Source organism: Prunus persica, chromosome G4 (assembly GCF_000346465.2).
Source record: "Prunus persica cultivar Lovell chromosome G4, Prunus_persica_NCBIv2, whole genome shotgun sequence".
Lineage (NCBI taxonomy): Eukaryota > Viridiplantae > Streptophyta > Magnoliopsida > Rosales > Rosaceae > Prunus > Prunus persica.
Window position 1 is genome coordinate 2,466,107 of NC_034012.1, and position 23,290 is coordinate 2,489,396.

Consider the following 23,290-nt stretch of genomic DNA (forward strand, 5'->3'; position numbering starts at 1 on the left):
CACTTAGGCTTAGACTTCCGGTGAAGTCGCTCCGCAGGAGGCTTTAAACAAACAAAAACAAAACCCATTGTAGCTGGAAGTCGCTTTCAGCAAATGCGTTAATATTCAAACTGTTTTTTAAAATTAAATTCTTTTAATTAAAAAAGAAAATCAAAGAAAACAACTTTGTCCCGGTCTCAATGCATCGTTGAAAGCTCAAAACCAGAGACCCAAAATCCACTTCAATGGGTCTTCGCCTAAATCAACCAAACCCCATAAGCACTCACAAGCCTCGCGAACTCTCTCTTGCTACTTATTCGCTGTCCGATTGGTTTCGAACTCAATGGCTCTCAATGCGTTTCGCTCCGACCCCCAGTATGCAGCCCAGAAGGCCGTCTCCGTAATCGGGTCCGGGTACGATCTCTGCAACGATATCCGGTTGACCGCATGCAAGTCCATGCTCATCGAGCTCGACCCGACCCGGACCCGGCACCTCGTGGTGCCGGGCGGGGCTGTCGTGCCCGACGTGTCCACCTCCATCAAGTGCGATAAAGGCGAGCGCACCAGGTTTCGCTCCGACGTCGTCTCTTTTAATCAGGTTTTTTTTCTCTTTCTTAAGAAGGAAAGTTCGTTAATTTTTGCTTTTGGCGCGAAGTGGTTTCTGGGTTTTGATTGTGGTTGGTTTTGTGACTGGTTGGTGGGGAATGAATTTGGGGAATATTTTGGTCACATTTGGTGAAGTGGGTTTTGGATATGGTTACTATTTATGGCTGTTTTGATTACGGTGCTGGGAAATTCTGGATGAAACTTGCTGAATTTGTGACATTCTATTAATAGCGGCAGAAATTGAGCTCTTTTCTTGATTGAGTGATGGTGAATGGCTCATGCCTAAATAATTTCATTTGGCACTAACACAGAACACAAATTTGAAACTTCAGTTTCTTTTTAATTGTTAAAAAAATATGACTCTGCTACTACTAAGCTCGAGCTTTGGGCACAAGTATTTCTCCATTGCTCTTTTTTGATCCATCTGAGAATTCTAGTTCTTCTTACTCATTACTGAAGTGGAACAATTGGCCTATATTGGTTATAAGGAGGTTCTCTTTTCTTCATACTTTGTCTACATTGGTTGTATTCCAGATGTCAGAGCAATACAATAAGGAGCTGTCTTTATCAGGCAAAATTCCGTCCGGCTTGTTTAATACTATGTTTAACTTCACCGGCTGCTGGCAGAAGGATGCAGCTCCCACAAAAACTCTTGCTTTTGATGGTTGGTTAATAACGTTGTATAACATTGAGTTAGCAAGATCCCATATAACACTATCCCAGAATGTGAGACGAGAAGTGCCTTCTACATGGGAACCTGCTGCCCTTGCTGCGTAAGATTTCTTTAATCGAAAAACTTTTTTATGCCGTTAATTGTGGTTTCGGCTGAGCTTATTAATGTAAAGGCCCTCAATCTCTATATAGTCTGAAAGGAAAAAAAAAAAGAAAGGTAAAAGAAGAGTGTTTTTTAAGTTTGGAAGACAACTGAATGTTCTTCAATGTTTCCTTTCCATTGTTAAATGCACACGAAAGTTCTGCAGAGTAGATACTTGAAAGTGGATACACGTTCTGCAAACAAGCACAGATAAACCTAATATAAATTACAAAGAAGCTTATGTAATGCGATTCAAGTTTTTTGAAATAAGCCAAGTGTAGATATAGGTACTTACCATATTATGAAGAAGTAAATTCAGAATGTATATCGTTTGCACTAAGGTATATACCACAGGCTTGTGCCAATTTGCACTGATGTTTTAAGTAATTTGATTTTCAGGTTCATTGAAAAATATGGTACTCATATTGTTGTTGGGGTGAGGATGGGTGGAAAGGATATAGTTCACATAAAGCAGTCGCAAAATTCAACTCTTCAACCCACTGAAGTGCAGAATTTGTTAAAGCAGTTAGCTGATGAGAGATTTTATGAAGATGTAACTGGATCGAACTCTGATGATTTATCAGGAAAAATGAAGGTAAGCAGGGTTTTATGATTGCATCGTGATTATCTACTGCTCACATTGGTCGTATTATTGAATATGTGAACTGTAAAAGTACATTGCTGTGGTGTTATGACTTGTGAGAATGAAGGAGAGAACTCAACAAAATGACTGGAAACGGGAAGTTTTCTGATTAAGAAAAGTCCATAAAATAAGAGAAAGTCCTTAATTACAGCCATTTGCAGAACTGCCGATATCGACAATTGGCATTTCCTCTTTTTCTTAGAGTCTTATGGGCTCTGTTTTATCTTGATACACGTAGTATGTAATGGAAGTTGTGGAAGTTGACGATTTAACTTATTCTTACTTTAATGTCTATGTCCATTGTTTCAGGATGACCATTCTATGCCCCGGAGTGTTCAGAGAACAATTGCGGCCCCAATAAGGCCACCTATCATCACTCAAAGGAATGATGTAAGCCTTTTTCTGTCCGTGTGAAACAATCAACCTACATTGAATGGATTGAGATATCTATATTTTCTCATCTAATGCAGGGTACAGTGACCATTTGTGTTCGAAGGGGAGGTGTTGATGTTGGTCAAAGTCATAACAAGTGGCTTTCAACTGTATCAGAGTCTCCTAATGTCATATCGATGTCCTTTGTCCCCATAACTTCACTTTTGGGTGGCGTCCAAGGAAATGGATTTCTAAGCCATGCAGTGAACCTCTACCTTAGATGTCAGTATCAGTTTGCAACTTTTTGTCCAAGTTAGCTACATTACTGTTCCATAAAAAAGTTTGAATAATCTCATATTTCTGTTATAAATATTGCAGACAAACCGCCAATAGAGGAACTCCATCAATTTTTAGAATTTCAATTACCACGTCAATGGGCTCCAGTGTATGGTGATCTGCCTCTTGGTCTCAGGCGCAGAAAACATGTGTCCCCGTCACTCCAGTTCACTTTTATGGGCCCCAAGCTATATGTTAACACTATGAAGGTAATATCTTGTGATGTAAAATATTGACACAGTAATTGCTTATAGAATGCTGGAGATCCCTTTTCCTTAGAGGACTTCCATTATATATATATATATATATGTAGTTTATTATGCCATGAAGTTCTTGAGAAAAAATTTATAACGGGAGAAAGTTGTGTCAACGAGTATTGTGCACCTATTTATTTGCCTTTATAAAATTTATATGTCCTCTTAAAACACTAAATGTCTTTGATCACAGTACTCGAGTATATCATTACATACATTAGTTTCTCTTTACTTTGTGGTTCCTAATTTTACAATTTTCAGGTTGATACTGGAAATCGACCGGTGACAGGAATGCGTTTGTATCTTGAAGGTAAGAAAAGTGACCATCTGGCAATGCATCTCCAGCATCTTTCAACAGTTCCGGATACCCTCCAACTCTCAGATGATCACAGTTATGAGCCCATTGACGAGCCAGAGGAGCGAGGCTACTTTGAACCTGTCAAGTGGAGCATATTTTCACATGTATGCACGGCCCCAGTACAGTACAATGGTGCCTGCATTGATGACTCTGCTTCAATTGTGACGAAAGCCTGGTTTGAAGCCAAGGCTATCGGAATGAGGAAAGTTTTGTTCCTGAGGCTTGGATTTTCAACGGTGGCATCTGCAAGAATCCGTAGATCAGAGTGGGAAGGACCCTCAAGCTCTTCTCGAAAATCAGGATTCATCTCAACCTTGATCAGCACAAGGTTTAGTACTGCATTGAATCCACCTGTGACGCCAAAAAAAGTGGATTTGAATTCAGCAATTTACCCTGGTGGACCACCTTTACCGACGAAGGCACCAAAAATGGCGACGTTTGTAGATACCAAGGAAATGTTGAGAGGTCCTGAGGACTCGCCAGGTTATTGGGTGGTAACTGGAGCCAAGCTTTGTGTAGAGGGTAGCCGAATCTCAGTCAAAGTGAAGTATTCATTGTTGACAATAATGTCAGAGGATTCTATGATGTTGATGTAAGAAATCAAATAGGAAAGAAACACAATGTCATTTTGTTGTAAATGTTACCTTACCATGTACATTATCCATTCTTAAAATCGGTTTAAACTGATTGTATATGGCCCAAAGCCATCCTGATTTGGAAATGTTGATTTTTTCGAGGAATTAAACACCTATTTTCCTCTATATGTGAGTTTTTTGGTGGCAGAGCCTCTTCTTGATGAGCCTTATGGGTGTGTGTGAGGGAGACTTTGAATGTTTTTATATGAAGGAAGCTTATTAGCTTTTAAGCTGTTAAGAACAAACTCCTTGTCTCAAAAGAAAAACAACTCTTCATTTATTAAAAATGACATTATAGTACATAAAAATGGCACACAAAAATTTGGTGGTTTGAGTTAGTAGGGCAGAAAGTATAGCTTCTTTTATAGGCCCGTGCCTACCAACTTTAACACTTTCCCGGTAAAATCACCAGTAATCCCCACAAGAGCATGAACCATCTTTGAAATGATGGAACCTATTGATGTCCCTCACGATAATCTCCCTTGAGACGATTTTGCAGATGAACTTGAATGCTGTGTGACAGTCCACACATACTCGTAGATTCTTCTTCACCCTAATGGGTGCCCCTGGTGGAGTGGCAATTAACCCGAAAGCCACTGCAAGCTTCTCGCTGTGGTAACGTAGGAGCCGCTGCTTTTCACTGTGTTCCACATCATGGAGGTCAATCTCCACCATTGGAGCATAGCCAGCTTTATACATAAGGTCAAACAGCTCATCAAGTTCAGCATATATTTCCCTGCTTCTTGAATGACTTCTATCTCCTACTATAAAGGTATGTACCTTGTCTTTGACCTCAATCCAACTCATCCCCGGTTCCTTCTTTACCTGGCCATCTCTCATAAGTCTTCTCATTTTCGCCACATTATCCCACATGCCAGCTGATGCGTAAATATTTGCAAGAAGTACATGGGTACCAGATTTTTCGGGCTCAAGAGCTAAGAGCATTTCAGCGGCACGCTGGCCAAGCTCAACATTTTTATGGATTCTCGCAGCACCAAGAAGTGCCCCCCAAACAGAGGCGTTCGCCTGAAATGGCATCGTGTTGACAAGCTCCATTGCCTCATTTATCTTCCCTGCTCTGCCAAGGAGATCAATCATGCAAGCATAATGCTCTTGCCTTGGCACGACTCCAAACAATTCTTTCATGGATTCAAAGTACTTTCTGGCTTCAGTTACCAAACCTGCATGATTGCATGCACAGAGAACACTGACTAAAGTAATATGATTGGGGGAAACACCATCTTTGAGCATCTGATTGAATAAGTTGAGGGCCCGTTTTCCATGCCCATGTTGAGCAAGTCCTCCAATCATTGCAGACCATGAAACTAATCCTCTCTGAGGTACCTCAGAGAAAGCACGATCCGCATCATCTATGCTTCCACATTTTGCATACATATTAACAAGAGAATTCCCGGCAAAAGCATCGGACATGAATCCAAACTTCAGAATGTGAACGTGGATCTGTTTCCCTTGCTCATATGCGGATAAATTTGCACAAGCATTCAAAAGAGAGCTGCATACAAATGAATCAGGTTTGTTCCCTCTCTGTTGCATTTGCAGATAGAGTTTTAGAGCTTCTTCGCCTTGTTCATATTGAGAATAGGCTGTGATCATGGATGTGAAAGCCACCACATCCTCAGTTGGGCATCCTTCAAAAATTTTAGCTGCGTCTTCTACTTTGCCACATTTTCCATATGCATCAAGAAGGCTATTTATGACATACATGTCACACTGAAAACCTGATTTGACAGAAAGTGCATGAATTTGTTCACAAAACTTTATGGCCTGCACGCTTGCTGTGGATTTGAGAACTGTGGATAAGGTAGTCTGGTTGAATTCTATTCCCTCCTTGTACATTTCAGAAAATTGGGATACAGCTTCTATATCTTCCCCATTCTGTGAATGTCCAGAGATCACAGCATTCCATGCGATCATCTCCTTCTTTGGCATCATATTAAAAAGCACCCTTGCATGATCTATCATCTCACACTTGCAATACATATCTATCAGTCCCACATTGACAAATGAATCTGATTCTGTATCCATCTTTATCAAGAAAGAGTGCAACTGTCTACCCAATTTCTCAAACCCCAATCCGGCACAAGCTTTAAGTGCACTTGATAATGTAAACATATTTGGACAGATTCCTGATCCGTTCATTTGTCCAAAAAATTGTAGAGCCCAATCATGGTACTCGTGAAGAACACACCCAGCAATAACAGCATTCCAGGAAACAATATCGCGTTGTGCAATTTTCTCAAAAACTGAAATTGCATCTTCAAGACCTTTGACTTTTGCATACATGTCAACAAGTGCATTGGCTGAGAACGAGTCGGACTCATATCCAAGCTTAACCATATATCCATGAATTTTCCTTCCTCGACTACCATCCCCCAACCCGGTACATGCATTTATTATACTAGAAAGACTATACTCATTAGGTCTTACGCCACTCAGAATCATTTCCTGAAATAAATCCATTGCTTCTCCATAGGAATCACTCTGCACATAACAAGAAAACAATGCATTCCACGAAACGACATTCCGTTCTGGAATTGCATCAAACAGTCTCCTAGAATCCCCAAACTCCCCACACTTTGCATACATAACAACCAAAGTATTAGCAACAAACTCATCGGACTCAAACCCCGTAAGCAGCGCAATCCCATGAACCTGCTTTCCCACCACCAAATCTCTAGTAATAGAGCACGCCTTAAGAACACTGGGAAATGTAAACTCGTTACACTTAACCCCCAACGAGTGCATTTCACGAAACGCTGAAAGGGCTTCTTTACCAAGCCCATTTTGGGCATACCCAGATATCAAAGCAGACCAAGAAACCAAATCCGGTTCAGTACTTTCATCAACCAGTTTCCGGGCGTGCCTGAAAAACCGGCACTTGGAGTACAAATTGATCAAATGGTTCCGAATACTTTGGTCTCCGGAACATCCACATCTAATTATGTGGGCATGGACTTCCATGCCTACACCAACAGACTTGGAAGCAGCGCATTGTGACAAAAGCTTAGAGTAGGATATGGAAGTGGGTGAGAAATTGCCCTTTTGGACTGAGCTTGGAACAGGGGTAGTTTGAGCGTCTGTGCTGACTTGAGCTGAGGTTTGGATGTGTTTGGCAGAATCTGGAAAATGGGTTGGGAGGGTTTTGGGTTTAAATGGCAGGTAAAGTCGTTGGGGAAGAGGGTTTTGGAGGGAATGGAAGAAGCAAAGCTTCATGGTCCATTTGATCATTGACTAACCGTTCCACGCCTGGTAACGTTAGGCAGTAAAACGTTTTATGGCGAAATCAATTATGTGTAAAAAAATAGATGTTTCTCGTTCAATACCTTTTGTTTGGGTATGATTTAGAAAGAAAAAGTGCTATTTTATTCGTTTAATAATTTTTATTATTACAAATTTGTAATCACGAAAAAAGAAAGCATGCCTTTTTGGAATATAAGTTGGTGTTTGAGTAACAGAAATTCTTGGAAGGTTCTACAAAAATCTTTTTTTTAAATTTAAATTTTGTAATATTTTTCAACACTTTTCTCAACAAGCCCACATGTGATGGATCTTGCATGGTCTCACTTCATGTAAGAGTCTGGAAAAAAAGAGAGTAAGAATTGCATGCTTGCATGCCAACATGTTTCCCCAATAAATACATTACTTGAATTGCATTAAGCCCTTGAGTTCATTGTAATTTATGGGTTCAAATTTGAGAACGTTGGTCTACGAATCAAGGTTTTTAAAAAAAACTGAATTAGACTTTGTTGGCTCAAGTAACTCTTCTTTTTAGTGAATTTCATGGAGAGGTTTCTTGAAGCCTGATATCTTGTTTAGCTGGCTAACAATTAGTCAAATGCTTTTGGTCCTTGATGAAATTGCTTGCAGTGTTTTTCAAACATGTGGGTTTGGATTAACAAAGTTTTAATTTATTCGGGAGGGTTGGGCGAAAACGACCATTTATGTATATATATATCCTGTTGACACTTGATTAAGGTGCAAATTACAAATTTGACAACACATGTTATATCAAAATTGGAAGCAACCTGTGTTAGCGTGTGTTGCAACTTGCAACTTGCATTAGCTTAGAAGGATATCAAAATTGACAAGATGGTTTAGCTCAAAAGCTAGCCCTCAATGAAAAGGCTTTACCTTTCTTGAGCTTTATTATCATATTTGGCATTAATTACAAGATGATCATATCATCATATGCTAATTAAACTAAACTAAAAGATAATTAACCACTGCTTGGAAATATTGGGGTGTCCTCCTATACTTCATAAACAGAACAACATGCGGGGCGGCGACCAATCTATCATCTCTGCAGCTCTTATACTTTTGTTTGCTTCTCTACCACCCAACAAATCCCAGAAAACTGATGAAACCAAACAAAACAATTCATACGGTTTTAAAGTTAGGAGATTAACAATTATATTCACTGAGGCAGAGAGAGAGAGAGAGAGAGAAATAATTCCGAAAATATGGGAAATGAGAGTCAGATGACTAGCTAGATCAAAGAGAGAGAGAGAGATGATTAGTTATTTGATTACCTGAGAGATCGAAGAGCAAGGTGATGGGTAAGGAGGTGGAAGAAGAAACTGGCGCCGTGAAGGAACACCACAACTCCCGTGCACCCCAACACAAATAGCACCACCATCATCTATATATGGATCTTCTTCTTCTCTATCCTTTACCAGTATTGTCCATTCTCTATTGGACTTAATACACCGACAGAGACAGTATATATATCAACGTCCTTTTTATTAGATGTAGCTGGATTTTTCCACACCAACAGCGTATCCTATTCAAATAGGGGATTCAAAAATTTTGATTTTTTTTAAAAACAAGAAGTTCTTAAGTCTATTTTTAAGATTCAAAAACTTGTTTTGGTATGCAACTTGAAAATTGTTTTTAAATTTTAAAAATTTGAGAACTTGTGGGTTGTTAGAAAAAAATTGAAAAAACATATATTTTTTGTTTTTAATAATTGGGTGTTTTTTTGTTGTTCTTGAATTTGAGTTTTTAAAAATAGGGCTACCAAACATGTTTTCTTTGTTTTGGACTCAAATTTTGTTTTTGAGCTTAAAAAATTGAATACAAGTTGAATACCAAATAGACCCTTAATTTCTTGTTTTTTGTTTTTATTTTCTAATTTAAAAGAACCAACCAAACAATCAATTGCCCAAAAAGAACATAATGGAGTGCCGACGTATGATATATCATTGATTGTTATTTTATTTATCTTATTAACAATATATTCCACGTGCATGAAATATGAACCATGTCATCTATTCATTTCATACTACTTACATTGATAAAATCATATGACGGTATTAAGCATGGCAAGTATGTGGAGAAGAACTCTACTTAAAGCCTTAATTAATTCAATCGGGATATTAATCGTCCATGGGACATTGCCATTGGCCACTCATGCGTACTTTTTTTTTTCAAGCCCTAATCGAACCACTCCACAATATCATCTTACGATCTAAACCGTTCAATTGTTACGTCATACGATCATTGCAACAATGTTATTGCACTCGAGTAAAGGAATGTGAGAGGGTGCAAATGGAAAGCGACTAGTAGCTCTCTCTAGAAAATTTCAGTCCAAAATAGAAAAAAGCATATCGGAATACCAAATGCTTCAATGCTTAATGATTTTGATCGATTTGCACAAACGAAACGATTGTAGTCTAAATCTTTCAATTTGGTCGTTTAGACAAGATAACTTCCATAGGCATAACAATGGTTCTCCAATATTAATAATTTTTTTTTTGGGGGTCCTCTTTAATTTCAATTTAAGTAAATAAATTCAACAACTTAGTCCATGCAGAAACAACATTTTGTTTTCAAATTTAAAAAGTTCACTTTGATCATCAGAATTCAATTAATCTGCTTCAACTGGAACCAATTGCGACTTTTGCTATGCTGGAAACTTACACATTCACCCGTTTGTTTATCATGTACAAGCTAACTATCATAAAATTAAGGTTCTCCATTGACTAAAGAAATCAATGTTTCTTCAGACTGCATTACATTCTGAATCTGAAGGAAAGGTGCTTAATAAAAGACAGGTTATTTTAATCAAGCACTCATACTGCTGCTGCTGAAATACTCGTATGAGGCAGGTATTGTATTGGGTTGTTTTAGAAGGTAAAACCATTAGAATCCCACCCAACAAGAACCGCCATCATAAGATTTTGAATAACTCATTTTTATTTTTATAGAAACAAACTTACTGTCTCCATTAGTCACCTAACAGTGTCGAGAGAAACAGATCTTGCATAAAACCAGCTCTTCCAGTAGCTTGTCGAATCCTTTTCGCCCTCTCTTCATAACTCAATGACGGATCAAAACTGTAAAAGAGAGATAGACGGAAAGAGACGGAGAAAGAGAGAGACAGACAGAGAGCCATATTTCAGATTCAAAGAACAGCTTTACAGGCGCTTGGGCATGTATTAACCTTAAAGATGGGCATCTGCTTCTTCAACATTAACAGTACTTTGTTTTGGTGTCAGATTATTAGTTCTATGGTCTAGGAAATACTGGATGCTTAATAAAAACTAAGTATTGTCTAGGAAAATAAATTGACACCAATTCAAGCATTGACTTGGCACCACCTTGGCTACTAATACTTATACCTTGGAGAGGTCTGACCACACCGATCCAAACAAAAGTTTGCCAGTGTATACTCCATTCTGTATGACCAAGATTGATGATTTTATCTACCACATACTTTTGATGCACCAAGAACATGCACAACAAATTTTAGAAAGTAAAGAGAGATAAGTTGAAACGAGTACTTCCTCTATACACGGGAATGAGGTAACAAGGTAATAACCACCATTCAAAATATTGTGTGATGGTGACAATTATGTGATGCATATAATTGAACAATTAATAGGCTAAATAAAGGGCTGAAAAAATCAATGAAAGCACAGTTTCTAATACGAAACAGTACCTTGATTTCCAAATATGTGCCGGTGCCACATTCTTTGCAGAAATGTCCTCAGCAGTGGTTACCACAGATTTTGAAATTTCATCTGCTCCTGATGCAGGGAAATTCAAAATAAGTGATGACAGGAATGGATCGGTAGCAGCATTAGACACATTAGCATTGTCTGATCGATATCCACCACTCCCTAGAAGCACCTGAAGATGAGCCTCACGAAGATCCCGGCCAAGGAGGGACAGTGCCTGACTGTTAGGAATAGCAACTCTACGTAACCTGCGACGTCTCTGCAAGTGATATTCGGTTAAGGAAACTACAAAAGAGAACAATCAAACTTTGTTCACGGATACAGTATCAGGAATCCAATTTGATAAAATATAATTTAAAGGATATCTTGAACAAATGTCCATGTTGCAGTGTGATATGACTTAACATGTCCCGTGCAACTTTAACAGAGCAAATGGGACAAACCTACAAAAGAGAGTAATTTTTTTGCATGAAATATTAATCAGAAATAAAGGGTAAAAGTACCTAGCACAAAATGAAGGAAAGTTGATTACTTTTTGTTTAGTTACTACAAAGTTTTATCATTGCAAGGATAATGGTGGAAGTACAGAAGAAAAAAACCAAAAGAATAGAAGTACCAACCACACCATTTCATCGCTCAAATAAAAAAGAAGCTTAATGTGGCTTAGAGTTGAACAGAAGGGTGAGAATTGGAGGCGTTCTATATAAGCAGACATAACATGAAAGAGGAAGGGTGAGAATTGGAAGTGTTCTATATAAAGAACAGAAGATACCATGATGAAGAGTCATATTCCAAGTCATCATAGAAATAACTCATTAAATGGGTCAAAGATCAATCATTCTAGAAAATGCCAAGAGACATTTCCCAGCTTGTGTTGAGGTTTTGTGTATGAAAATAATCAACTACTTAAGCCCTCTTACACGTTTTCTATCAAATAAATCATCATTATGTCACACATTAACCATCTAAGTCTATCCTTTGCTTAAACATGCATCATATGGGCAATTCCTGGAAATTCCTTTGTATTAATTCCTCCCTTCCTTATCCAAAAAACCAAAGGGAAAAAACAACAAAATTAGATCATTTCACTAACATATGAACCATTTCAAATATTTCAGGAAAAAAGAAAGATACTTGGGCGCATTCCTACCCGTCTCTTTCCTCTTTCTTTCTATAAGAGGAAAAACTACGATTTTGTTTTTAAACCAATACAGGACTGCATGCTCAAAAGAAGAAAGCAATGACAAGATAGCAGTTATAGTTATACGCCTTTGATAAAATCAAAAAGTCAATCGCAGATTTCCAGATTAGGCAATAACATTTGACCAACACCAAAAACAAAGATCATAGCTTTTTCTTCTTCCAGGAACCAAATCAACAACTTTATTTATGTAACAAATATTATGCATATAAAAAAAGAAAAAGAGATAAATAAGCACATACGGTGACTTTAGATTCGCACGAGTGCTCGTCTTCGAGGTGTGAGCACAAGGACGCGATGTCGAAGTCTTCGTAACAATACGGGCACGGGAAGTCGGGTCGGACCTCGTCTTCAACCTCGAAATCATCGATGCTTAACCGATCTAATAAGTTTTTTTTTTTACAGAATAAGAAAAAGGAGAAATGATATATCAGATTCAATAATTGATGAACAGAGATGAAATGAGAAATGAACAAAAAAAAAAACAGAGCAAGAGGGCGTACGGACCAAAGTGGGAGCTCTGGTGATGGTGCTGCAACGTGTACTGGCGCTTGGCGGCGGCGAGGCGGGAGGTCCAGAACTCAGAGTCCATCGAAGAAGAAGAAAGATACGATTTGATCCGATTCGCTCAGGCGTCAAGCTCTCTCTCTGATTGATTGATTTCTCAACAAATTAATTTTCACAAAAAAAATAGAAAATCAATCTTTATCCTCCAAAGTCGGTGTTTATATTTGTGTGGCTTAATATTATGGAAGTTGATTCTTCAAAAATGAAGAGAGAAAGAGAGACCGAGAGATATTCGAGGAGGAAGCTGGATTATTTGACATGTATAAATAGAAATAGAAATAGAAATGTAAAATATAAAATATTCAGATTGTGGAATGAAGCATAAATAAATAAAATTTCGGAGAAATTTGACTTTTTCTTAAACATGAGTATGACTATGAGGACGTTGAGGAGGAAGCATCATAAATAACGATAAGGATAATTAAGGCGGTAAGAGAAGAATAAAGTGATTGACGACATATTATATAGGATAGGATTCATTTCATTAATTAATTTTTGGTTAAATTCTGTTTTCCAGGTGTAATTGTAGGATTTCAGACCCTTAAAAAGGTTTAATGCTAGGATTTGTGGTCAGCACTAAGTATCGGAGTCGACATAAAGCAAATGTGAAAAGATATGTCGGTTTTCTCGTCGTATTTTATTAGTAGTCTAAATTTGTGTTCTGTTTTTGTTTTGTTTTGTTTTTAACTTTTTAATTTCGTGGACTTAGATGGATCACTGAGGAAATTTTGCCCACACTCGCCTCACCACATTGTCTCGTTTTGCTCTTAATATTAGTGCCTTCATCACTTGGTTTGAGGAACCTCTATATTTTATTTATAATTTTTTTAATTGAGAATTGTAACATATAGTTTTTACGGACATATTTTGAAGGGAATACGGGGCACACTCTATTAGAGGTAAGATTCCTACTCCCACTTAACAGTTGAGAGAATAAAGTTATCCAGTTAGATTGACCTCATTGATATAAAGACACTTGGTTTTTGATTTAGTTACCCATATTTACCTCAATAAAAAGCTACGGCTTTTCTCTCCAAAATTATTATTATTATTTTAATTTTCCATTTCGAGTTTCGAACATATATTTATAACTTCCATGTTTCTTTTCTTCCTTGGGTGGAACGTGAATGGAAGCTGACAATAATAAAAAACCACCAATGAGACGACAAAAAAGAATTATTCGACATAAAACCCTATACATATAACTTTTCAATAAATATATATATATAGTTCCCTTCTATTGAGGAATTCCTCAAATAATTTATTTGAGGGATGCTTTTTAAGGTACCCTACAATTTTTTTCCCAATGATCCAAACCATCTATTTTTTAGGTCTTCATTCATAGATCATCCTTACAAAAAATTAGACAAATTGAAACCCATTTCGACATCCAATTGTGTCTTACAAAATCAATGACCACGGTGCTTCAAGAAAATACTAAAATTTCAATAACTCAATTGAGTGGTCAAATGATATCTGATTCAAGTGATTTTTTGTAAAGATGATCTTTGAATGAGTATCTACAAAATAGACGGTTTGGATTAGTGAAATACAATTCGGAGTGGGGTCTACAAAGGGTATCCCTCAAATAAACTTATTTGAGGGATCCCTCAATGGAAGCTCTCTGTATATTATATATAACTTCGCTTTTGTTTATTTTTCCTTTTCGAGTATCGAGTCTCAGCAATGAATTTATATATATATATATTTTTTTTTTAAGTGTAAGATGCCAATGACATAAACTGCTTAGGGATTTTTCTGTGTCTAAATAGGTTCGATTAGACTAAGAACTAATTGATTAACGAGAAGACAAATGAGATGTAGAATTATATCCTATGGGCTATAGCATTCATCTTGTTTGTTTGTTTTGTGAATGATTATGGATCTTTCCCTCTTTGGATTCAAGAATCAAACAAAGTGCTTCGATTTGTGAGTGTTCAAGTCTTAGCCTTGACTGCATTTAGTTCCAGTCAAACTGCTTTCAACCGGCATTCAGGCCATCTTTAAAGCCTCATGGCTCATGGAAGAAGAGCAATTTGGCTCTTCATAAAGTCAAATTTCTCATCGGCCTGTTTCCAAGTAGATGTATTTACTTCTTTCATATAAAAATTAAATAAATAATTAAGTAAAAGATATAATTACTTATTAGGCTCAGAATCATGAGAATTGAGAGAAGGGCAGATGATCCATAGCTTGGATCAATAAGTTCAACCTCAACCTCATCATGATCAGGATTTAGAAATTGGAAAATTATATAAAAACAATATAAATCATCATGACATCTACTTCCTCAAAATGATTGTAGAACCAAAAACATTTCTGTGAATTATCACAGCCAACTATGATGAAGCATGCCTCAAGCAAAGTCCTACAAAGTCGATTGAAATCCAATGAAAACTACGATCAATGCACCGCATCCCAACAGATAAAAATCATCCATCTACAATAAAAGAACAAGAAGTAAACTTTTTATGAAGACTGAGAAATTTGGAACCATTTTAACCATAATTTGCAGTTCAGATGAAAACGTAATGTATAACGAGACAAAAGCATGAGTCAATTTAGACATTAGTTTCTAAGTACATAACAACAACGTTCACAACTGAAACTTTATAAGCAAGGTAAACAGAATCGAAACATGGTAAGTCTCCAAGCCAAAGTCTGAAGTCTGCTAATGAGGAATCATCACAGCCCTAAACAAAGAAACACCCACAGTCAAAAGAAGAAGAAGAAGCTTACGAGGGATTTGGAAGCGGGTGGCAGAAAGGGAACTATAACATTTTATCTTCTAGGTCCGGAGTCATGGATACGAGTTAGAATGAAATTTGCGGCAAAGTTATTATCATCCTTAAAACTGATATCAGCAAGTATAAGAATCTAGTGCAACTGTGCAACTATTGCCTAAGAAACTTGATACAAAAAGGGACAAGTTATTAGCAACATCAGAATCATATGCCTACACTTGTTAACTTTTCTGCTCATTCAATCAAGTTATAACAGCTTTCTTGGCATTTCCCAAATTATTCTATGAACATGAAGTGCAAGTACTAGACTACCATATCCTCTATCCAAATAAAGAAGGTTCATCACTAAAGACAAATCTTTGCTGAGGAAGAAACTAGATTAGAAACATTGAGTATTTCCTCCAGAGATGAAAATAGAATGAAGTCATTAGTTGAAAGTGAAACAAGATGTGCACGAGTGCAATCCTTAAACTAATTTACGAGGAACCATGATCATCATTGTAATTGTCATTATCATCACACTACAAACAGATTCAAATTGTTTTAAACCAAAAGACCATTAGGAAGCACCCAGACATAATTTTAGTTCCTTTCTGCATCAAGAACTACATTAATTTTTTTCACCACCTTGTCCAGCTATATAAAAAGAATCATCTATTAACCCTACCAAAAAGCTGTATTTAACCACCTTGTCTTAGGGCGCAAGTACATAAAACTTTGCTCGAACCCTCTGATATTCATCATACATCATCATTGCAATCTGAGTGAATACAACAAATCAGGATTATTATTATTATTATTGTAACTATCCTTGTATGACTATGGTGACACAAATAACAAAGAAAAAAGAAAAGCAGTTCCGCCAGAATTTTCATGTTGACTAAATTTTTGCATTTCCATTCAAAGTTTCAATGTTCATATCGGCAGAAACCATCAGATATTCAATTCACCATTGTTGAAAGAATTGCACAAAAGCACATTTATGCAAAGGAATACAACTGTTATATGAATGAAAAACCCAATTTTACACATAAAAGTCAACACTTTGCTAGATAATTGTAGACTGGTGGTCTTCTCATCTATTCTACTGAAGAGAACAGTCCAATGAACACTTTCAAAAGTCGACAACAAAAACAAATCCAAGTCACTCCATATTTGATGCTTGATCCTCATCTAGTCTTGTCTTGCCCTACAAAAGAAAAAGCATATGCATTCTTTCATTGTGCAAGACAGGGGATAGATAGAGAGAAAGATGGGATAACCCAAAGAAAATAAGAGATTTTGGAAGAAAATAGGCAAAAAGATTGGCTCACTGATTCAATGTCATGGCCACACTTCCATCCATCATCATCTAACATCACCCCCCTCCTCAAACAAAGAAAAAAAAAAGAGAATTGAAGAATTTTTAGAAAGAACAATTAGGCCATCTGGAATGTAGGTAAATTACTATACTTCCTTTGCATGTAAAGTTGTCCACTTTTTACTACACCTTGTACAAAAAAAGAAAAGAACTGAAATTGAACAAATTAAAACATAGATTCAAAGTAATGCTAAAGGATCTTTATTCCTAATAATTCTAATTTAGGGAGGTCCCTCATTGGAACCCCAAACTTAGCTTTTAGATCTTTTATAAAGGACCGGCCAAAAAACAGATCTTTTATAGAGGTTTCCTAGATACCATGAAACTGACCATTGTAGCCAATCATATTCCCTCAGCAAAGAAGATCATATATGCAGTTAATTATTCTGACCATGTGAGCCAATCATTTCCTTAACCATTCTCTTCTGGGCATAGATTTATAAATTTAACTTCTTCATATTACTGGGTTCAGAACAAACAAAAAAAGAAGAAGAAGAAAGTCTACATAATAGCAAATGAATCACTAAAGGACCCCCGACTTCACTTCAGGGATGAAAGAGAAAATACTGTGCAATTAAAAGTAACCACAGTGCTCAAACCTGAGACCATAAACTAGCAATCGTCGACCAATTCACAGAAAAACTACAATGCAAAAGTTGGCCTTGCTTATCACAAATTAGCTTGCCTATTGGCTCCAACATCCCAGATATCACAACTTGTAATGTACACACAAAGAACATAAATTGAACACAACCACAAGTAAACGAGCTGATAAGCAATTTCCAGTTGCAATGCCACAAATAACTCAAAACAGCAAATACCCATCACGAATCATGAAGCTACAACTCAAAAGCAAAAGAGGGAATACCTTCAGGGGTCCAACCGTAGGAGCGCTGAGAGACAGAGAGCATCGAAGTGAGCAATGCAGAGGCTGTGGCTGTGTGGTACGGAAGCATCGTCTCCACACAGCAGCTCAACTCCACAGGCGACCTTCACAAGCCCAACACAACATATCACACATGTGAATGAAAATGAAAAAATGAATATGAACAAACAAATATAGCAATAAGATTTAGGGTTTGATGTGCATTTGCTTTACCTGAAAATGCGAGGAGAGGTGGAGCTTTGGTTTAGTTTGGGGATGCGAAATGGCGAGGAGGCTGGTTTGGGTCTGGCGGCGGAAGCGAGCCTCGATCCAACGGTGGCTCGAGCCGCGGTGGAGCGGAGGACAGACCTGGCGGCGAAGGAAGCCATGGCTGAAGGTGTGGTTTTTGGGGTTTTAGGATTTGACGAGGACTTGGTTGAAGGTTTTTGGACTTTAGAGTGGCGGTCTCATGTATGTGTGTGTATGTCTACTCCAATGGATGAGGGACGTGGCATATGATGATTGGGAATTATATAGACGGCTATGATTGGGGGATTTAGATTAGTTTAGTCAAGATCCAACGGTTTGTATTTATTTGTAAGTCAACTACAAGTAATTTTTACTCATAAATTTAAAGTATAATTTACATGTATTTATATTCAAACCCATGTATATATTTCACATGAATATCATTACAAAACATAAGTATTGACAGTGACATACGAAATCCCATGTTTGATTCCCCTCCTTTCCAACACCAACATCATTACTAAAAAACATACAAAACATAAGTAGGAAATCTTATTTCCAAATTTCAATTGATCAGCTCCACCTATCACAATTATTAGAAGAAATGGGGAAACTTTATGTTAATTTTGTTCTTTGTTACTTGTTAAGGCTATATTGTTTTTGATCTATTGATATTAAGATCTCTTGGAATATGGTGCTTGCTTAGTCAATTTGCACACAAGATGCTCTTATTGCTATCAATCCTTTTCCTTTCATTTTCATAATCAATTTGAAGAAGGTAACCAATAAATACCACAGCACTCAGTGGAGAACTGTCTGGGGACCCTGGGGTCCTGAACCAAGCTATCAATGACCTCTTGAATTTGTATCACATCCAAACTTTTATCAAGTCCTTAGAGCTTTAGAGTAAAATTTTTAATGAAACAAACAAATGCAATGCTCTAAATCAACATGTCAACTCAGTTCTCAGTACACAAAATGGCTGAAGAAATTAGACACAATGTTGTGAAAATTTTATTTCCCTTGTGTGGCAGTGTAGATGATGTGGTTTAGCCTTTGCCATCAAACACTGCCTTCTTTGACTTGCTCTTGCTCTTACTCTTACTGCGGCTTATCTTTACGAGAGCACCAAGCATCAATGGTATGCAAATTCGTCGAGACGTGTCTACTTGATGCCTTGTAGAGACATCAGAATGTGAACCCTTAATGGAATTCCTGTCATGTTCTTCGAAGCAAATTGAATTTGGGTAGTACAAGCGTCCTCTATCCCCCGTTCGAAACCCTATTAGCCGGCCTAGTGACATGCTGTGGTCTTGGAAGAAGGATGCTGTGGACTGTTGATTGCAGAATATATAGCAGCAACACCAATACATCAGAACTATATAAAAGTTATAACAAATGCATACCATATTTCATGAGAAGGGAACAATTTTGCAATGTGGGCAACCAAGCACTTGAGATCAAGTCAGTTAAAAGTTTAAATTACCTCAGTGTCAAGGTTGGAGGATGAAAAAGAGGTGAAACTAGCAGAGGGTATGTGCAAAGGACGGTGTCCTACAACAGCAGCCGGTAAGCTCTCCACCACTCTAAGTCTCATGTTCATGATCTCAAGCCCAAGGGGCCATCCATGGGGCATTTCATGATCCTGGGGAGTTACCAATTCAAACATCACCACATAAAATCTTCAATTCATCAATGTTTTTAGCCAATCACATCTTACTAATATTATAACATATATGCGCTCAGCCTCAGTCAATATATAGGAAAAAATACAACAGAAAATGCAGGTCTTGGTTTAAAAAATATTAAAGCTAATTCATAGGGCGTTGACATTTAAGTGTAAAAGTGACTTTGTTTAGGTCTACCTGCTCACTCTGTCTGCAGCTCAACCAATTTGTAATGAAATGATTGTAAAAATGCTCATCTAGTCTTTCTATATAATTCATTTCTCCACAGAGAGAATGACAATGATGCATATTTTATTCTCCTAAAAATGACTTTACATCAACACGCTACTTTGAACTTTGAATCGGTACCCTGCTAAAAACTAACTTTGAATCGGTACCCTGCTAAAAACTATGTTTCTTTGACAATTTCTAATTAATCATCTTGCAGATTCCAACCAGACGAAATCTTAGTATCAATATAACATACAGCCAATAATTTTGTCAAATTACATGTTAGGAAGAAAAACGCAGATGTAATCGCAATTATGTTTCAGAAAGAACATTCTAAGTCATGGAGCCATTGATTTGTGGCAACTTAAAGTCTTAAATCATGACCTAAAAAGCCGAGAGCCAGAGAAGAACACTTTTTCTTCAATAAGATAAAGTTCTTAGATTTTCCACAATAAATTTTCTTCTTCCTCCTTTTCCTGATATTGAAGTGATGGATCAAAGCAGCATTTGTCTGAGACAAAAGGTGATCATGAAGGATTTTGTCATTGATGAAGGATGAATACTCACACATACATGACACCAAAAATATGATACTACAAGCATGCATGTTCCATTTCTGCTCTCTTAAGAACCCCATAAGCCAAAACAAAAGAAATTGTTTTAAACATTGAAAATTAAAAAGAGGCAGTGAAACTGAGGTAACTGTGAGGTAACTATAAGCGTGACCATAACCAGAGCCAGAGGCAAAGCAAGTTTCAATTCTCATCAATCCTATAAAATCCTATTCAAACACTGAAAACCCAGAAACAGAGAAGAAACCAGACCATCATTCAGAAAACAATGGAACAACAAACACACACACACACACACACTAAGAAATCCTAGAGAATTATAAGTACTTCAGTTATAAGAGTTCCAAATGTAAGGCTGAAAATGTTACCTCCGTGGCCATGGCGTGAACAGCCTGAGTAAATGAAGAAAAGAGAAGCACAAGTCCTAGAGAATTATAAGTACTTCAGTTATAAGAGTTCCAAATGTAAGGCTGAAAATGTTACCTCCGTGGCCATGGCGTGAACAGCCTGAGTAAATGAAGAAAAGAGAAGCACAAGATTATCACAGGAAGTCCACACACACAGAAAACGTTATGGGGAAAACAAGGGTTGTTTATATTCTTCCTTAAAAAAGATTACATCAGGAGATTAAATGAGCTTGGGTCCCATCTCGATGTCTAGTTCAAATCAATTGATGATATAACTGCAAATTTACACAACCTCAGCCTGTTGTGTTTTTAATTAACATTTGATAGTTACCATGGCTCAGACAAACGTCAACAGTTTAACCACTAATTCAATTCCTTAATTAAAAATCTTATCTGTGCCACATAACCACCTATTTAAGCAAAGGCTTAACATCATAAATGTCTGGTCTTTTTAGTCTGTTCTTTGGTGCAGCCGTGCAGTAATTGAAGTTGAATGTTGTAAACCATGTGGAAATCAAAAGGGTTAGGTGGGTTCATTTAGAAATGAGAAAATATATATTTATTAGGAAACATTAGGCGGTTGAAGCTGTTGAGCAATCTCTGCTGCCTTTTCAAGAGCTGACTGTGATTGTTGAGGTACACTTGGACCTGATGTGAAATTACACTTGTAAAATGGATTATACAACAGAACAGAAAGGGTTGTTTTTTGCAGTTTCCTTTTTGCTGCTTAATTATCCTTAAGTTTGAAACAACATTAGTGATCATGACATCTTAACCTTAACGTGGAATTGCACTGTAGATGTGACAACAGCGATCGGATAATTAATCATGATCAAGGTAGAATTCAATTTTGTGTTTATGGTGCTGTTGTGAAATTCATGAATTTCTGATGCAGTATCATTGACATTTCCAAGAGCTTTCTAACAGGTTGGCATTTGTAGCCTTGTGGTGTATAATATATATTGGATCAAATCATGAATAGTATGGGATGGGTGGGACAAGGCTCGTACTTGAAATGGGGTTTTCACAATGAAGCTGCAAAGCCTGTAATGTAATTGCTTTACATATTGTCTGTTTAACAGTACATTTTGAGTTTCAGTTCTTTCTTATCCAAAAAGAGCACGCCATTGATTTCATCATGTGCATAATGTTATGTTCATGTATTCAGAAATTGCAGCTTGGGAAGCTCTAAAATCAAATCACTGAAAACGCATTAATAACAGGTGAAAACAGCAAACTAAAGCAGGCAGCTGTAAATTGTAATCCGACAAAGCTAGCTTAGCTGTGTTTCTTGGCCTGCAGTGCAGCTGCTTTTCCCCTCCGCTTTTACTACAAGCACTGTCCACCAATACCAAAAATGGATCTTTGGGGTTGAAACTTTTAGTGGGTCCAGTTTCTGGGTTGCTAAACTCATTCACTTCATACCCTTTTTTGCTATATATATGTCATTCATTTCATGTCCTTGAATTACACTTCAAGTTAATTACTTGAATCAACAATTGGAAGAAGAAGGAAAAAGATTGAAACTTTGAATCTTTGATCAATCAATTTGAACCAAGTTCCAACGATTTAACCTTTTTCACATGTCAACACTGACATGCAACTATGCAAGTCAGAGAGCAATTTCTGTGCCCATATTCATTATTCACCAAGAACTCACGGCACAGAAAGTAGAAAGAGAAAAGTTATGACGTGGGCACATCTGAGAGGCTGAGGGAGGAAAGGAAGGAAAATTTTCAGGTGAGAGATTAAAGACACCATTGATGCTGGCAAGCAGCTAGAGTTGAGATGAGACAATGAAGGTGAAGGTTGAAAGTGAATTGTCGCAAGGAATGATTAGTTGGGTAGGTCAGGTAGGGACCAAAAAGGTCAGGATCAATTTTCCAAAACGTGCCCAACACAGTTGCACGCATAAAATTATTGTTTTGGTCGCTAGCAACCGGCAAACACCAGCCAAAGCTCGAGTGCCAAGACCCCCTCCACCATCCTAGGATTTTGAACGCCGACACCGTCCATTTTCCCATATGTTATCCCAACCCACACGGCACACTTTCAATATACTTATAAGCCCTGCAAATTTGGCATTTTTTCATTAAAGAAAATGCTAATCACAATCGCAAATCGTTAATTAAAATGAACCTCACTCTTAATAGTGAGACATAACATAGTACATTTACTAATGCATGCATTGAAAGGTTGTATAGCAAACCTCTAAATTGATTACGGATTTTGTGTGAGTAATTTCTTGTTATTGAGGAAATGCCAACTCCGCATACATCAATGGTCTGAAATCACTTACAAGATCAGAAGTGACACACCGTAGCACAGCTCGTTGACCTTTTCTTTCTTCTTGTCAAAGTTCAAACTTTTTTATAATGGGTTTGCCAGCCCCTCCAGATTGTTTGGTATTTCTTCGAGCTCATGCTTCAAGAAAGTTGGGCCATATTTTG

The 23,290-nt window shown here is 37.3% G+C and overlaps 5 protein-coding genes and 1 long non-coding RNA gene across 15 annotated transcripts; 1 reads left to right on the top strand and 5 right to left on the bottom strand.

Annotated features, from left to right (window-relative positions):
* Nucleotides 86–4,123, top strand: LOC18778649 (MACPF domain-containing protein NSL1). The gene is made up of 7 exons (XM_020561898.1): nucleotides 86–577; nucleotides 1,120–1,358; nucleotides 1,799–1,994; nucleotides 2,352–2,432; nucleotides 2,513–2,696; nucleotides 2,793–2,959; nucleotides 3,266–4,123. Exons 1-7 carry the CDS (start codon nucleotides 323–325, stop codon nucleotides 3,956–3,958), a joined length of 1,815 nt encoding a protein of 604 aa, XP_020417487.1. The 5' UTR covers nucleotides 86–322; the 3' UTR covers nucleotides 3,959–4,123.
* LOC18778638 (pentatricopeptide repeat-containing protein At5g04780) lies at nucleotides 4,247–7,375 on the bottom strand. Its single transcript, XM_007214116.2, has one exon. The coding sequence runs from the start codon at nucleotides 7,244–7,246 to the stop codon at nucleotides 4,403–4,405; it is 2,844 nt and encodes a 947-aa protein (XP_007214178.2). The 5' UTR covers nucleotides 7,247–7,375; the 3' UTR covers nucleotides 4,247–4,402.
* Nucleotides 8,055–8,634, bottom strand: LOC109948553. The gene is made up of 2 exons (XR_002271188.1): nucleotides 8,548–8,634; nucleotides 8,055–8,372 (listed from the first exon to the last, which is right to left on the bottom strand). It is a non-coding gene; the product is annotated as an uncharacterized LOC109948553 (long non-coding RNA).
* Nucleotides 9,826–13,146, bottom strand: LOC18780909 (protein DEHYDRATION-INDUCED 19). 3 transcript variants are annotated; one of them, XM_020562687.1, is made up of 5 exons: nucleotides 12,686–13,132; nucleotides 12,421–12,560; nucleotides 11,343–11,420; nucleotides 10,959–11,242; nucleotides 9,826–10,353 (listed from the first exon to the last, which is right to left on the bottom strand). In XM_020562687.1, the coding sequence occupies exons 1-5, from the start codon at nucleotides 12,768–12,770 to the stop codon at nucleotides 10,245–10,247; spliced, it is 696 nt and encodes a 231-aa protein (XP_020418276.1). In that variant the 5' UTR covers nucleotides 12,771–13,132; the 3' UTR covers nucleotides 9,826–10,244. The 3 variants fall into 3 exon arrangements, with proteins under 3 accessions (XP_020418276.1, XP_020418278.1, XP_020418277.1); XM_020562688.1 differs by lacking the exon at nucleotides 9,826–10,353 and adding an exon at nucleotides 10,400–10,695 and having other exon boundaries at nucleotides 12,686–13,146; XM_020562689.1 differs by lacking the exon at nucleotides 11,343–11,420 and having other exon boundaries at nucleotides 10,959–11,236; nucleotides 12,686–13,134.
* On the bottom strand, nucleotides 14,982–18,204 carry LOC18778752 (protein NUCLEAR FUSION DEFECTIVE 6, chloroplastic/mitochondrial). Of its 7 annotated transcripts, none has more exons than XR_002271496.1 (4): nucleotides 17,949–18,189; nucleotides 17,718–17,839; nucleotides 16,178–16,249; nucleotides 14,982–15,185 (listed from the first exon to the last, which is right to left on the bottom strand). XR_002271496.1 is itself a non-coding variant. In XM_020563173.1 (4 exons), the coding sequence occupies exons 1-3, from the start codon at nucleotides 18,101–18,103 to the stop codon at nucleotides 16,847–16,849; spliced, it is 288 nt and encodes a 95-aa protein (XP_020418762.1). In that variant the 5' UTR covers nucleotides 18,104–18,189; the 3' UTR covers nucleotides 16,338–16,678; nucleotides 16,803–16,846. The 7 variants fall into 7 exon arrangements, 5 of the variants coding, with proteins under 5 accessions (XP_007212288.1, XP_007212290.1, XP_020418762.1 ...); XR_002271495.1 differs by lacking the exon at nucleotides 14,982–15,185 and adding an exon at nucleotides 15,212–15,438 and having other exon boundaries at nucleotides 17,949–18,204; XM_020563173.1 differs by lacking the exons at nucleotides 14,982–15,185; nucleotides 16,178–16,249 and adding exons at nucleotides 16,338–16,678; nucleotides 16,803–16,857.
* LOC18779045 lies at nucleotides 18,692–21,041 on the bottom strand. 2 transcript variants are annotated; one of them, XM_020561401.1, is made up of 3 exons: nucleotides 20,917–21,041; nucleotides 19,450–19,608; nucleotides 18,692–19,297 (listed from the first exon to the last, which is right to left on the bottom strand). In XM_020561401.1, exons 1-3 carry the CDS (start codon nucleotides 20,926–20,928, stop codon nucleotides 19,013–19,015), a joined length of 456 nt encoding a protein of 151 aa, XP_020416990.1. In that variant the 5' UTR covers nucleotides 20,929–21,041; the 3' UTR covers nucleotides 18,692–19,012. The 2 variants fall into 2 exon arrangements, with proteins under 2 accessions (XP_020416990.1, XP_007212199.1); XM_007212137.2 differs by lacking the exon at nucleotides 20,917–21,041 and adding an exon at nucleotides 20,802–20,899.

Coding starts and splice junctions, on each gene's coding strand:
- LOC18778649 (XM_020561898.1), top strand. CDS start 323: ATGGCTCTCAATGCGTTTCGCTCCGACCCCCAGTATGCAGCCCAGAAG. Junction 578..1,119: donor ACGTCGTCTCTTTTAATCAG/GTTTTTTTTCTC, acceptor GTTGTATTCCAG/ATGTCAGAGCAATACAATAA. Junction 2,697..2,792: donor AGTGAACCTCTACCTTAGAT/GTCAGTATCAGT, acceptor TAAATATTGCAG/ACAAACCGCCAATAGAGGAA.
- LOC18778638 (XM_007214116.2), bottom strand. CDS start 7,246: ATGATCAAATGGACCATGAAGCTTTGCTTCTTCCATTCCCTCCAAAAC.
- LOC18780909 (XM_020562687.1), bottom strand. CDS start 12,770: ATGGACTCTGAGTTCTGGACCTCCCGCCTCGCCGCCGCCAAGCGCCAG. Junction 12,561..12,685: donor TCACCAGAGCTCCCACTTTG/GTCCGTACGCCC, acceptor AAAACTTATTAG/ATCGGTTAAGCATCGATGAT. Junction 10,354..10,958: donor GCACATATTTGGAAATCAAG/GTACTGTTTCGT, acceptor TCTCTTTTACAG/TTTTGATCCGTCATTGAGTT.
- LOC18778752 (XM_020563172.1), bottom strand. CDS start 18,103: ATGGCTTCCTTCGCCGCCAGGTCTGTCCTCCGCTCCACCGCGGCTCGA. Junction 17,840..17,948: donor ACCTCTCCTCGCATTTTCAG/GTAAAGCAAATG, acceptor GGGCTTGTGAAG/GTCGCCTGTGGAGTTGAGCT. Junction 16,679..17,717: donor CTACGGTTGGACCCCTGAAG/GTATTCCCTCTT, acceptor TTTCTTTTGTAG/GGCAAGACAAGACTAGATGA.
- LOC18779045 (XM_020561401.1), bottom strand. Junction 19,298..19,449: donor CCTCCAACCTTGACACTGAG/GTAATTTAAACT, acceptor TGCAATCAACAG/TCCACAGCATCCTTCTTCCA.